General features: G+C 35.3%; 1 protein-coding gene across 1 annotated transcript; it reads right to left on the reverse strand.

Annotated features, from left to right (window-relative positions):
* Nucleotides 1–7,407: 7,407 nt before the first annotated feature.
* Nucleotides 7,408–8,352, reverse strand: LOC127684423 (olfactory receptor 4A5-like). The gene has a single exon (XM_052181350.1). The coding sequence runs from the start codon at nucleotides 8,350–8,352 to the stop codon at nucleotides 7,408–7,410; it is 945 nt and encodes a 314-aa protein (XP_052037310.1).
* Between the last annotated feature and the right edge of the window lie 6,736 nt (nucleotides 8,353–15,088).

Here is a 15,088-nt window from a genome sequence, read left to right on the forward strand (position 1 = left end):
AAAGAAAGAAAGAAAGAAAGAAAGAAAGAAAGAAAGAAAGAAAGAAAGAAAGAAAGAAAGAAAGAAAGAAAGAAGAAAAGAGAGGAGAAGAAAAGAGAAAGGAAGGAACGGAAAGGAACAGAAAGAAAAGAAAGAAAGAAAGAAAGAAAGAAAGAAAGAAAGAAAGAAAGAAAGAAAGAAAGAAAGAGAAAGAAAAAACATACAAAATCAAAATAATATTCTTGTACAAATATGCAAAAACTCAATCTACTAAAAAGAAATTAACTTAGCATTTTTCTTAACAACACAAAAACAAAATGAGGAACACCTGAAATTATGGGAAATTTTCTCTTTTCAGCCAATTACACTGAAGCCATCAAAATACTTTGTCAAGTTGGTAAATTAGCACCCGTGTGCCTCACAAAGAAGCCAGGCCCTCAAACTCATCAAAACTGTGGTTACAGTTCTCAGAAACACTGGGTAAGGGATTGCTGTGAGTGAACGCCAAGCCTTCAGTCTTTGAGTCTTTTGACTCAAAGATTCTCCCTGAGGCCAGTTTCTTCCTCTTTTAAATCATATGTCTCTGTGTGGAAGAGGACATTGGAGACACCCCCACAGACTTCCTGAAACAATGAATTCAAAATACAAAAGCATGATACCTCAAAAACTACATCAAAAATGAAGCAAACTCCAGCGTTGACAGATTTAAGCTTCCACAAACCTCTTCAGTCATGGAATAAGGAAAGTATTTCTTCTGATTCAATTTATTACACAGCCTATTATCTTCATTTACAGCATTGCTTTTTTTAATAGATGCCTTTCTTACAATATTTGGAACAAATGAAAAACCTAATTTTCTTTTTTTATATATGTATATTTATTGATATATATTTTATTTACATTTCAAATGACTTCCCCTTTTCTGGGTCCCCACTCCCCGCAAGTCCCATATGCCCTCTTCCCTCCCCCTGTTCCCCCATCTACTCCTTCCCGCTTCCCTGTTCTGGAATTCCCCTACACTCTTGCACTGAGTCTTTCCAGAACCAGGGGTCACTCCCACCAGCAGTGGAGGAGTGTTCCTCTTTCTCCACATCCTCGCCAATACCTGCTGTCTCCTGAGTTTTTGTCCTTAGCCATTCTGACTGGTGTGAGGTGAAATCTCAGGGTTGTTTTGATTTGCATTTCCCTAATGATTAATGATGTTGAACATTTCTTAAGGTGTTTCTCAGCTCTTCAAAGTTCTTCATGTGAATATTCTTTGTTTAGCTCCATACCCCATTTTTAATGGGGTTATTTGATTCTCTGGGGTCTACCTTCTTGAGTTCTTTGTATATATTAGATATTAGCCCTCTGTTGGATTTAGGGTTGGTGAAGATTCTTTCCCATTCTGTTGGTTGACGTTTTGTCCTTTTGACAGTGTCCTTTGCCTTACAGAAAAATTTGTAGTTTTATGAGGTCCCGTTTGTCAATTCTTGATCTTAGAGCATAAGCTATTGGTGTTCTATTCAGGAACTTTTCCCCTGTGCCCATGTCCTCCAGGGTCTTCCCCAGTTTCTTTTCAATTAGTTTCAGTGTGTCAGGTTTTATGTGGAGGTCCTTGATCCATTTGGAGTTGAGCTTAGTACAAGGAGATAAGAATGATCAATTCAAATTCTTCTGCATGCTGACCTCCAATTGAACCAGCACCATTTGTTGAAAAGACTACCTTTATTCCACTGGATGCTTTCAGCTCCTTTGTCAAAGATCAAGTGGCGATAGGTGTGTTGGTTCATTTCTGGGTCTTCAATCCTATTCCATTGATCTGCTTGCCTGATGTTGTACCAATACCATGCAGTTTTTATCACTATTGCTCTGTAGTAAAGTTTAAAGTCTGGGATACTGAATCCCCCTGAAGTTCTTTTACTGTTGAGAATAGTTTTAGCTATCCTGGGTTTTTTGTTATTCCAGATGAACTTGAGAATTGCTCTTTCTAGCTCTATGAAGAACTGGGTTGGGATTTTTATGGGGATAGCACTGAATCTGTACAGTGCCTTTCGCAAGATGGCCATTTTAACTATATTAATCCTGCCAATCCATGAGCATGGAAGATTTTTCCATTTTCTGAGATCTTCTTTGATTTCCTTCTTCAGAGATCTGAAGTTCTGGTCATATAGGTCTTTCACTTGTTTGGTTAGAGTCACCCCAAGGTACTTTATGCTGTTTGTAGCTATTGTGAAGGGAGTCATTTCCCTAATTTCTTTCTCAGTCTGCTTATCCTTTAAATATATAAAGGCTACTGGTTTGCTTGCATTGATTTTGTAGCCAGCCACTTTGCTGAAGTTGTTTATCAGCTGTAGGAGTTCTCTAGTAGAGTTTTTAGGATCACTTAAGTATACTATCATATCATCTGAAAATAGTGATAGTTTGACTTCTTCCTTTCCAATTTGTATCCCTTTGACTTCCTTATGTTGTCTAATTGCTCTAGCTAGGACTTCAAGAACTATATTGAAAAGATATGGAGAGAGGGCGCAGCCTTGTGTAGTCCCTGATTTTAGTGGGATTGCTTCAAGTTTCTCTCCATTTAGTTTGATGTTGGCTACTGGTTTGCTGTATATTGTTTTAATGATGTTTAGATATGGGCCTTGAATTCCTGTCCTTTCCAAGACTTTTAGCATGAAAAGATGCTGAATTTTGTTAAATGCATTTCTAATGAAATGATCATGTGGTTTTTTTCTTTTAGTTTGTTTATGTAGTGGATAGCATTTATGGATTTCCTTATATTGAACCATCCCTGCATCCCTGGGATGAAGCCTGCTTGATCATGGTGGATGATCATTTTGATGTTTTCTTGGATACGGTGGGCAAGAATTTTATTTAGTATTTTTGCATCGATATTCATAAGGGAAATTGGCCTGAAATTCTCTTTCTTAGTTGGATCTTTGTGGGGTTTTGGTATCAGCATAATAGTAGCTTTGAAGAAGAAGTTGGGTAGTGTTCCTTCTGTTTCTATTTGGTGGAAACGTTTGAAGAGTATTGGTGTTAAGTCTTCTTTGAAGGTCTGATAGAATTCTGCACTGAAACCATCTGGTCCTGTGCTTTTTTTGGTCAGAAGCCTATCTATGAGCCTTTCTATTTCTTTAGGGGTTATGAGTCTGTTTAGATGGTCTATTTGATCCTGGTTTAATTTTGGTAATTGGTATCTGTCTAAGAATATGTCCATTTCCTCCAGATTCTCCAGTTGTGTTGAGTACAGGTTTTTTTTATATTTATTTACATTTCAAATGATTTCCCCTTTTCTGGACCCCCACTCCCCGAGTACAGGTTTTTGTAGTAGGATCTGATGTTTTTTTGAATTTCCTCAGTTTCTGTTGTAATATCTCCGTTTTCATTTCTAATTTTGTTAATTTGGATACTTTCTCTGTGCCCTTTGGTTAGTCTGGCTAAGGGTTTATCTATCTTGTTGATTTTTTCAAAGAACCAGCTTTTGGTTTTGTTGATTCTTTGTAAGGTTCTCTTGGTTTCTACTTGATTGATTTCAGCCCTGAGTTACCTCCTGTTACATAATAATCAAAACCCTAAATGTACTAAACAAAGAAAGAATACTTAGGGCAGTAAGAGAAAAAGGGCAAGTAACATATAAAGGAAGACCTATCAGAATTACACCAGATGTCTCACCAGAGACCATGAAAGCTAGAAGATCCTGGGCAGAGCTCATGCAGACTCTAAGAGAACACAAATGCCAGCCAAGACTACTATACCCAGCAAAACTCTCAATTACTATAGATGGAGAAACAAAGATATTCCATGACAAAACCAAATTTACACAGTATCTTTCCACAAACCCTGCCCTACAAAGGATAATAGGGGGAAAACACCATTACAATGAGGGAAACTATACCCTGGAAAGAGCAGGATATTAAGCTTCTTTCATCAAACCCAAAGAAGATAACCACACACATATAAAATTAAAATCAAAAATGATAGGAAGCAATAACCATTACTTCTTAATATCTCTTAACATCAATGGACTCAATTCGCCAATAAAAAGACATAGTCTAACAGACTGGTTACGTAAACAGGACCCCACATTTTGCTGCATACAGGAAACACACCTCAGTGTCAAAGACAAAAACTACCTTAGAGTAAAAGGCTGGAAGACAATTCTACAAGCAAATGGTCCTAGGAAACAAGCCGGTGTTGCCATTCTAATATCAGATAACATTGACTTTCAACCTAATGTCATCAAAAGAGACATGGAAGGTCACTTCTTGCTTGTCAAAGGAAAAATCCAACAAGAAGAACTCTCAATCCTGAACATCTATGCCCCAAATACAAGGGCGCTCTCATTCATAAAAGAAACTTTACTAAAGCTCAAACACACATTGTACCTAACACAATAATTGTGGTGACTTCAGCACTCCACTCTCACCAATGGACCAATCAGGAAAACAGAAACTAAACAGGGAGACAGTGAAACTAATTGAAGCTTCGGACCAATTGGAGTAAACAGATATATATAGAACTTTTCATCCCAAAGCAAAAGAATATACCTTTTTCTCAGCACCTCATGGTACCTTCTCCAAAATAGATCATATAGTTGGTCACAAGACAGACCTCAACAAATATAAGAAGATTAAAATAATCCCATGCCTCCTATCAGATCACTATGGAGTAAATGTGGTCTTTAATAGCAATAAAAATAACAGAAAGCCCACATATACATGGAAACCGAACAATACTCTACTCAATGATACATTGGTCAAGGAAGAAATAAAGAAAGAAATCAAAGATTTCTTAGCATTTAATGAAAATGAAGGCACAACATATACAAATCTATGGGACACAATGAAAGCAGTGCTAAGAGGAAAACTCATAACTTTGAGTGCCTCCAAAAAGAAATTCGAGAGAGCATACACTAGAAGATTAAGGGAACAGCTGAAAACCCTGGAACAAAAAGAAGTTAATTCACCCAGGAGGAGAAGAAGACAGGAAATCATCAAAAACTAATTTTCTTAAATAGATTTCTTCCCTTAAATAAAATAACACCTAGAGGTAAAATATTGAATCTGACCAAGAACGAATAGCGGACTGCCAAAATGTTTTGAAAATCTTGAAGTGTGAAAAGAAAGTTTCCAAAATGTAATTAATGTTAGAAAACTGGGATTAGAAATCAAATGGGCTCTTCCTTATTTCTCTACATACAGTTTGTTGAATTTTGTACTATTCATTTTCTTTTCCCCAATCTCTCCATAATATTTCATTTTTGCTTTCTCATTTCTCCAAAAATATATTTGGGCCTGGTTTGCATTGTTTTGAAAGATGGGTATTCTATGTTACCTAATAGCTGATCTTTACCTCTCCCACTTCAGACTCTTTAGGCAAAATTCTCTTCCTCTGAACATTTTAGAGGTCTACAGTTACCTATTCTGCTTCCCACTGTTTATTTTCTCTTTATCATTATAATATTAATTACTACCCTTACCTTGTTTTTCTACTATCTGTTTTCTCCTTTCATATTCATGGTAACTAATAAATAAATGAATGAATGAAAATGAGTTTCCATTCAAAGCACTGTAAAAACATATTTTTAGCACCTCATGAAACATTCTGTAACATATTTCATATTTTAGTTCACAAAGCAAATATTTTAAAATTTTAGATATTTCAATGTATTTTATATAACCAAAATAAAGTTAAATTCACAAACTCAAGAAGAGTATATAACACACCACAGCATAATAAATGGACCACTATAGCAACCAAGAGGGTAATCCAATGAGTCTTAGAAATGAATGAAGTTACAATACACAAAAACCTGTATGTTACACTAAAAGCAATCTGAAGGAGGAAGTTTAAAGTTCTCAGAACCAGGATCAAAATATCAGACAGGACTCAAAGGTGTTTAAAATTGTTTTTATTAATACAATAGTAAGAAAACAAACATTCTGATTTAAAATGATTTTATAAGTAGATTATGCAAGTCCACCAAAAAATACTATGCAAGATAATACATATATAAAGGCAATTTTATCACTTTAGGATAATTTCTCTCTTAGGGTTTCCACTTGACCTGTGGCTATCGTTTCTACAATGACCTTTCCTCATCTATCATAGCACCATATCCCAGCATCTCAACAACCATTTCATGATTTCAAAACCTGTACCACCTGGGAAGTGCTATATATACTCAAATGGAGCTGTGAACATGAAGAACACCCAAGGTTCTTTTTGGGTTTGAGCTTCTATATGCTGATCATGAGGAAATATTTCCCAGAAGATTTTACTTAAAATTCTAATTTCTTTTTAATCAAACCTGATTCTTTTACCATAGATGACCAGTATAGATTGTCTCAACAAGGGAAAAGTTTCATGTTAGTTGTTATGGTACTTTCCTAATCAGAGCCAACTCTTCAGATCTAACTGACCAGAACCACAGATTCTTAATTCAAATTATGACATAATGTTGGATAGATTTTCTGCTTCTATCTGAAACTCCAAAAGCCTGGCCTTCATCATCAACATTGCTCTCAATATTCTTATTTTCCAAGATCTCACAGATCTTCCTACCAAGCTCTAAGCACTCTAGAACTTTTCCAAACACAAATTGAAATGCTACCACCCAATATTCCCCAATATATATTTCTGGGTCTATTACACTGATATCACATTTCTTAAATTATTTTGTATTAACTAAATTTCTATTGCTGTGACAAAACACCAAAACTAAAGCAACTAGATAAAGAAAGTATTTATTTCATCTTACAGTTGTAGTCTATCATGAGGGGAAATCCAGGTTCCAATCTGAAGCAAGAGTCTAGAGTCAATGACATATAAAAACCATTTAGGAACTTCTTTTAGCGGCTTTCTCTCTATTACTTAATAATTTTTCTTTCTTAAATACTACCTCCCAGGCATGGTACATTTCACAATCAGCTGGGCACCCAGATGATTATATATTTCTAAACAAAATATGTATATTGCAAATATCAATGACTTTCTTGATAAATACTAAACATTTTTAAAGTTTTATAAAATAATGTTCATAAAATTATAGGTTTGTGTTCATCAAAATAAATGTCCATAGTAAAACAAAGCCCACAAACAAGATATCTTGTGATATATAAAAATTAATTAGTTCACAGAATTATAAAAAAATAACCCATCAATTAAAATAAATTAGAAGGACAATTTATCAGAATTTGGACAAAATGAAAAATATCATGTAGGATGAAAAAAGTGGTATGATCAAAAATGATGAAGACATGATCAACTTCAGTAGCAACAGACAAAACCAGAAATATAGTGAATACCAGGCTTGTGTCCACTCCATTCAAAAATACACAAATACACAAAACCTGTTACAAAGCCAAGTGTTAGTACATATGTAAAACACTGATGTCAACCTGAAAAAATTTAATATTGGATGAAATATTACCAATAATTGCACATTCAGTGAGGAGAAATTCCTTTTATGTCTTTGGTGAACATTTTACCCCACAGCTTTGCCATGCAGTTTTTAATCTCTATGTTTCTCAAGGTATATATTAAAGGGTTCAACATAGGAGTAAAAATTGTATAAAAGACAGTAATATATTTATCAATAGTAAAGTTAGAGACAGGTCTAACATACATGAAAATGCAAGGAACAAAAAAGAGGACAACCACCATGATGTGGGAGCTGCAGGTGGACAGGGCTTTGCGCCTCCCTTCCTGGCTATGAGTCTTAAGAGAGTTTAGAATTATTCCATAGGAGACAAGGAGGAGGAGAAAGACAATTACAGACATTGCTCCATTGTTGCCAACTACAGTGAGTCCAAGGAAGTAGGTGTCAGTGCATGCAAGTCCTAACAATGGGTACATGTCACAGCCAAAGTGGTCAATGACATTAGGTCCACAAAATGGAAGTATATACACAGATATAACTTGAAGCAGAGCATGTGCAAATCCTCCAGCCCAGGACACCACCAACAAGAGAATGCAAACCTGTCGATTCATTATGGTCAAATAATGCAGTGGCTTGCAGATGGCTACATAGCGATCATAAGCCATCACCACCAAAATGAAGACCTCAGAACCACCAAATAAGTGCTCCACAAAGAGCTGAACCAGACAAGCTGTGAAGGAAATGGTCTTCTTATCACAAAGTAAGTCTGTAAGCAACTTGGGCAAGATGGCAGTGGAGTAAACAGCATCCATGAGTGAGAGGAAGGCAAGGAAGAAGTACATTGGGGAGCCCAGGGAGGGGCTGGCAATCACTGTAGCCACAATGAGCAGGTTGCCCACCATTGTCACAATGTAGATGAGTAAAAACATAACAAACAATACTTTTTGCCCAGCAGGATCCTGAGTGAGACCCAGCAGGATAAACTCTGTGACATTGTTTTTCTGTCCCATTGACTCTTCAATGAGGTTTTTTTTTTCAGTGGTAACAGCTCAATAGAACAGGGCCTGCCCTTAATTGTAACCAATACCTAGAGTTCCATTCTGCCACAAAATACATCTTCAGCAACATCTTGGATTCAATCCCAGAAGCTTTCAGAAACTGTCTGTTTATTATATATTGAAGTATTTCCATGGTTCTGTCTAATAATTTTGCAGATATTAGGATTTTCTTCAAAACTTCAGCTTATTTATATACAGAATTACAAAAGTATTGTTCTCATTCATACATTTAAAATTTGTTCTTAAAAGCACAGTACATACAAATGCTGTATCTCCATGTAAACTTGCTTGCCAAAAGAGAAAATCAGATAACATTATAGATTGTTGTGAGCCACTATGTGGTTGCTGAAAATTGAACTCTGGAACTTTGGAAAAGCAGCAAATGCTCAAAAACTCTGATCCATCTCTTCAGCTCTAGTCTAGTCTAGTCTAGTTGTGGGTCGCCAACAACTAGAGCAGGGTCTGTTCCTAAAGCTGTTGCCAGACTGTGGAGTATGTTTGCCAACAATGCTGCCTTGTCTCGGCTCAGTGAGAAAGGATGTGCCTAACTCTGCAGAGACTTGATATTCCAGGGAGAGTGGACACTCAAGGGTCTTTTACCCTCTGACAGGAGAAGTGGAGGAGGGATTTGGGGAGGAGGGATGGGTCAGGAGAAATGGAAACCGAGGGAATAATAGTGATGCTCTATTCCTAGGTCCTGAAGGGGGGGGGGCGGGATCAAGGACAGTGATTGGCATGTTAATTAATTAATTAATTAATTAATAATTAAATACACATTGCATTACAAAATACAGAAGTCTTATTCATTTTAATAATCCTTCAAAGTGGTGATGCCAATAAACCCTAAGACCATCATCTAGTATATATAACATGCTCAATGTTAATATCTTAGAAGAAAATATCGCAATAGGATCTGTGTGTCAACCAAAACATCACTGGCCTGGGAGCATCCTCAAAATGTTTTTACCTTATAACTCTTATACATAGACACTGTACTGTGCAAAAGACTTCTATTCTTTAAATATCTTTTACATAGTCTCAAAAAACTGGTTTTGAACTGTACCACATAGCTATAGCATTATTTTGTACCATTTGTAACAGTTACATTATCTAATTCTGATTGTTACTGTTCTCAGGACCTGCAATCCTTGATATTTCATTACTGTCTCTCATATTTATCATTATTGTTGTTATTATTATGATCATTATATAATATTATTATTATATTAAACAGATGCAAATGAACCATAATTGCCCAAGTCTCTTTACCTGGACTGAAATGACTCACAGCTGTCCTCAACTTCTGCACCAGTAGTGAAGTTGGTTTTTCACAACTTGTGATAAACAAGTGATGAGGCAGGAAACATGGAAACTGAGAGAGTGATAGTGATGCTTCCTAGGTCCTGAGGGTTCAAAGAGAAATTCAGAGTCCAGATCTCCAAATATAGAACACTCAGAGAAAACTTTATAACTAGTGTGGGAAGGCAGGGTATGGATCATTTACTAACCATGTGGACATGTTAGCACATTATAAAAAGATTAGACAACAATAGTTTGTCCAGCCTTGCAGTCTACAACATTATTGGCTCACAAATAACTTTTTTATGATGCTGTAATAGTTTTCATTTTTTACATTTAAATAACCAATCTCTAAGCTTAGATTCACTGTATTAAAAATGCTAATAATATTAATAATTTAGAAATGAATGGGATATTATACCTGCTCTGAATGATGACTCTGGTTTTATTATTCATAATGTACCATGAAATAACCTGAGATAAACCTTGAGAGAAAATAGCACAGTTGTGACTGTTGTGGCGTCTTGAGCATGTGCTTGTGTTACAGTGTCAGGATCAATAACGTACTACATTCATGATCTTACTACAGAGATCTACAAGATCTGCATTAAGGTCCTTTGTTTTGTCATGAGTTTTCCTCAAGCTCTCCTCAATAGCTGTGTCATATGAATGAAACTTAGCTATTAGAAATGCCATTCTATGTTTCAATATAAGAGTTACAAGAAACCATGAGAATCTATTAACAAGAATTACAAACATACTCCTGGGTAAAAAAGCTGTCTCAGAGTGCCTGCTGCTCCACCTTAGGATTTAGGTAAAAAGTATTTTAGAAATTTTCTGTTGCATTACATGTAAGAACTCACTAAATTTAACTTAGAGATGTATATTTCAACTTGAAAAAAACGAGGAACAAATCATTCAGACTTAATGGTGAAGAGGGGTACAAGACACTACTATGTCCTTTACAGGAATAAAAGTGTAATTAGAAATAATTATATTAAACAAATTATTCCTTATCTGAAACACTAATGCTGCATAGGTTTTATTTGTTGACAGCCAAATTTTCATAGAAATATCAAATCATATGCATATAGATGACATGAATGTAAAACTAAAATTTCTGAATAAAGGAGGCAAGTGAGAAGCAGTGGCATGAAAAGGATGCACTCACATGACTGGAGGGAATAGGCTCAAAGGCACTAGAAAAATATTTTATAAAAGCTAGCATAGTAAAATTTAAAATACCAAATCTAAAATATTGAATTAAAATACTTTACTATACCAAAGTAGTAATCTATGCTACTGTAAAAGAGGTACTTCCCTATCAATTTCTACTTGCATGCACACCATCTCAGCACAAAAGCTAGCCACAAAAGAACACATACAATTGACAAAACTTAATGCATGTTTGTTTTCCTATATTCCAAGCACTTGAAATAATAGATAATTCTAAATTTACTAATTTAAATGTATCTAAAAATAATTATACATCTTTATTAATAAATCCCATAAATATGTCAAATAGAGTGAAATAGAGTGAATAAAAATTACTTTTTATTTGGTAAAATAGGAAATAAATCAAATCAATCTATAGTTTAAAAAATACTATGTATGTTCTGATCTTCTGTATGTGGCTTTGTATGATTTTGTTTAACAGCATCAATTTAAGTATTTCCTGTGGGAATGCATGACTTTCAAAATATTTACAAAGAAATATTTAATTAATGAGCTTTGTTGCTGGAGTCAAATATATATATATTAGGTTTAATATTTGCTCTAGAAAATTAAGGTTCTATTACTGTATTGATTACAAATTCTTTAGGTGCTTGTGTGCTTTTGAAAACACACCATAACTTACAGCTGTTCAGTAAAGACTGAAAGATTATGAAGTATCCTAGCACATTTTCATAAGGCTTTTCTTTGTCTTGTCTTTTAGATGTTTAAGTATACCCAAGTAAATATCTAAAAATCAAGAAACATTTGACTATAGCATCAACACTTACTACATAAGGCAGTTGGATAGTCTCATCTTCTGGGAAATGTCTTCAGACAGAAATAAAGAATCTGTGTTTGTGCAAGTAAATAATTTGTTCATCTATGTTACTTTTAGTTAAAAAATGTGGTCATCTAAATTTGTATGTGAATTTTTCCATTTCAGTCAATTGAAGTGAAGCACTCAAAGGCAGCCTGGCTTTAAGCTGATATGATAGCGTTGCCATGCCTCACAAATGTAATAGTACATAATACAATCTTGAATATATTGACATCCTGAGGATGGAGAATTCTCATCAATAAAAGAAGTTTCTGTCTTTAAAGATGTTGAAGTAGAGTCTCAACAAGGCCTCCTCCTTTCTGTATACATCTCCTTGTATATAGAAAGACTAGGAAAATAAAAACCTTCTGTGAACTTTCATAATCAATGTTAAACACTCTAAGAAAAATATATCAAGGACTAATTATCAAATGAAAACATACTCCAGCTTAGCAGTCTGAGTTTTGAAAGACCTCTAGGTCATTTAATCATTTAATTAAGAAAATACCTCTTACATTTAAATCAGCTGCATGAGCACATCTATTTTAGTAGATAAACTAATTAAAATATTTGGAACAAATTCAAATGAAGCAATGTCTCTTGAAGAGGCTTCTTCACCTTTGTAGTCCCTAGAGATAGGAACTCAGACCTTGCCAGCCATGAGTTGCTAACTCCCAAGATTAAACCTATAATGGGAAATGAACATTTGCAATGTGTAATGTGTAGGAACTATGAGTCGTACGTTATGATGAATTTACATGAGGCAGGTAAGGTCTGAACCATCCTGAAGCAGGCAGCAGCTTCAGTCCCTGCAGTTAAGAACACCACAGCAAAGCACAGGGTCAATCACTCCAAAAAGCCTTGAGATGCAGAGGCTGAGAATTGAGGCATCAGGATCTTTTGCAGCTGATAATCGGTGTTATAACTTTCTGAGAAATAAAGGTTTAGATTAAGGCTTGTCTCTGTTGACATGAAACCAAAGGATCTTCCTTCCCTTCATCTAATCCTTTAATTTCTGTCCAATATTAAACAATGATTTCTAATACAAAGAAACTGCTGCTGTCATAAAACTCACAAAGGGCTTCTTCCAGTATTCTCTTATTCAAGCTTGACATCAGTCCAGTGAGCATATATCCCCCAGACATTTAACTTCATATTGTTTCTTCTGTGTCACAAAGGCCACAACTGTTAGTTGATACTTATTGGTGGCATTTTAAATTTTATGCAAAAATACATTAATCGTGTCATATCAAATATATTATTTATAGGGTAAAAAATATTAAGTCTATCACCACATGTCCTTCTGCAGTTCATGTTTCACTTATTTTTTACTTATTTAATTATTCATTCATTCGTTCATTTTTTACAGCCCTCTCAGTTCAACTAGGCTGTCTACAAAAGCATTTATGTAGGGCCCTTCATAAGCATTACTAACCAACTAGGGTCCAAACACTGAAGAAAATTTCTCTCACCCAGGAACACCCAGTTGTCATTAGATCAACAGCTGTGGATAGCAGCCAATGAGGTCTTCCCTCACACATGGGGGAGTGCTAACTGACTTACTTCATCTTGTACAGGCAAACACAGATGTTCTGTATTCATGAATACAATGACCTTGTCATGTTGAGATGATAGTGTCTTACAACCATATTCTCAAACCTCTGAGTTTTACATTCTTTCTGCCTTGAAGGAATTGAAGTCATATTTTTTCTCTTATGTATGGCAGGAGTCAGTGGACTGAAGAAAAAGTCATTGGCACTTTCTCACCTATTTGAGAGAACTTCACAGGAGTATATTTGCTACTTGTTCTAATAGTTACATGATTTCTACAAATGAATGATATAACACTGCTGTAACATAATTAAAATGGCAAAACTATAAATGGAAGGTATGAAAAGAAGAGCTAAATTAGTGAATGTTGAAGCATCCTATTTAGTAGATCTCCTCCATGTGTGGTAGCAATTCATTCTAAATCACAGGTACTTTGCAATTCCCTGGACTGCTTTCTTTCATGACCAGAAGACAGTTTCCTTTCAATCCTGTTACCTGATTTTCGTAATCTTTCCAACTCCCTCATGCCTTCAATGATGGCCTCTAGGTCTTGAAAGTAATGATATAGATTTCTTAACTCATCACCTTGCAATTTATTAGTCAACTAGATATATTTAGAAGTTGTTATCCATCTCCATACTCTATCCACTATACTCTCCCATTATTTATTCTATTTACTTTCAAAACTTGTTTTGTAAATGTCTTTATTGATTATATATTTACATTTCAAATCTTGTTCCCGTGAACCTGCCACCCCCTTTTCCTATCCCTCTCCTCTCCCATCCAGGACCCTCCATCCTCTGCCTCCACTGATTATTTTGCTCCTTATTATAAGTGAAATTGTAACATCCACACTTTGGCCTTCCTTCTAATAAAGCTTCAGATGGACTCTGAATTGTATGTTGGGTATCCTGAGGTTTGAAGCTAATATACACTTAGCAATATGGACATACCATGTATGTCCTTTTGGGTAGGATTACCTCATTCAGGATGACATTTTCTAGTTTAATCTACTTGCCTTCAAAATTCATGAAGTTATCATTTTTAATAGCTGAGTAGTATTCCATTGCGTAAATGTAAAACATTTTCTGTATCCATTCTTCTGTTGAGGGACATCTGAGTTATTACCAGCTTCTGGCTATTATAAATAAGGCTACTATGAACATGATGGAGCATGTGTCCTTGTTAAATGTTGGAACACCTTTTGGGTGCATGCCAAGAGTTGTAGCTGGGTCTTTAGGTAGAACTATATCCAATTTTCTGGGGAACCTCAAGATTGCTTTCCAAAGTGATTGCACCAGGTTGCAATTACACCAGCAGTGAACAAGCATTCCTTTCTCCCCACAAATTTGCCAGCATGTGTTGTCACCTGAGTTTTTGATCTTAGCCATTATGATTGGTTTAAGGTAGAATCTCAGGGCCATTTTGATTTGCATTTTCCTGATGACTAAGGATAATGAACATTTCTTTACGAGTTTTTTTGGCTATTCCAGATTCCTCAATTGAGAATTCTTTGCTTAGTTCTGTATTCCACTTTTTAAATGAGTTACTTGTTTTTCTATTAGATTCAGTGTGCCGTGTTTTTCAGTCATGGGAGATCTCTCCATTTTCTGAGGTCCTCTTCGATTTCTTTCTCCAGAGACTTGAAGTTCTTGTCATACAGACCTTTCACTTACTTGATCAGACTTACATCAAGATATTTTATATGATTTTTGACTATTGTAATGGGTGTTGTTTCCATAACTTCTTTCTCAAGCTTTTTATCCTTTTGATAGAGGAAGACAACTGATTTGTTTGAGTTAATTT

This window comes from Apodemus sylvaticus, chromosome 5, assembly GCF_947179515.1.
Source record: "Apodemus sylvaticus chromosome 5, mApoSyl1.1, whole genome shotgun sequence".
NCBI classification, from domain to species: domain Eukaryota; kingdom Metazoa; phylum Chordata; class Mammalia; order Rodentia; family Muridae; genus Apodemus; species Apodemus sylvaticus.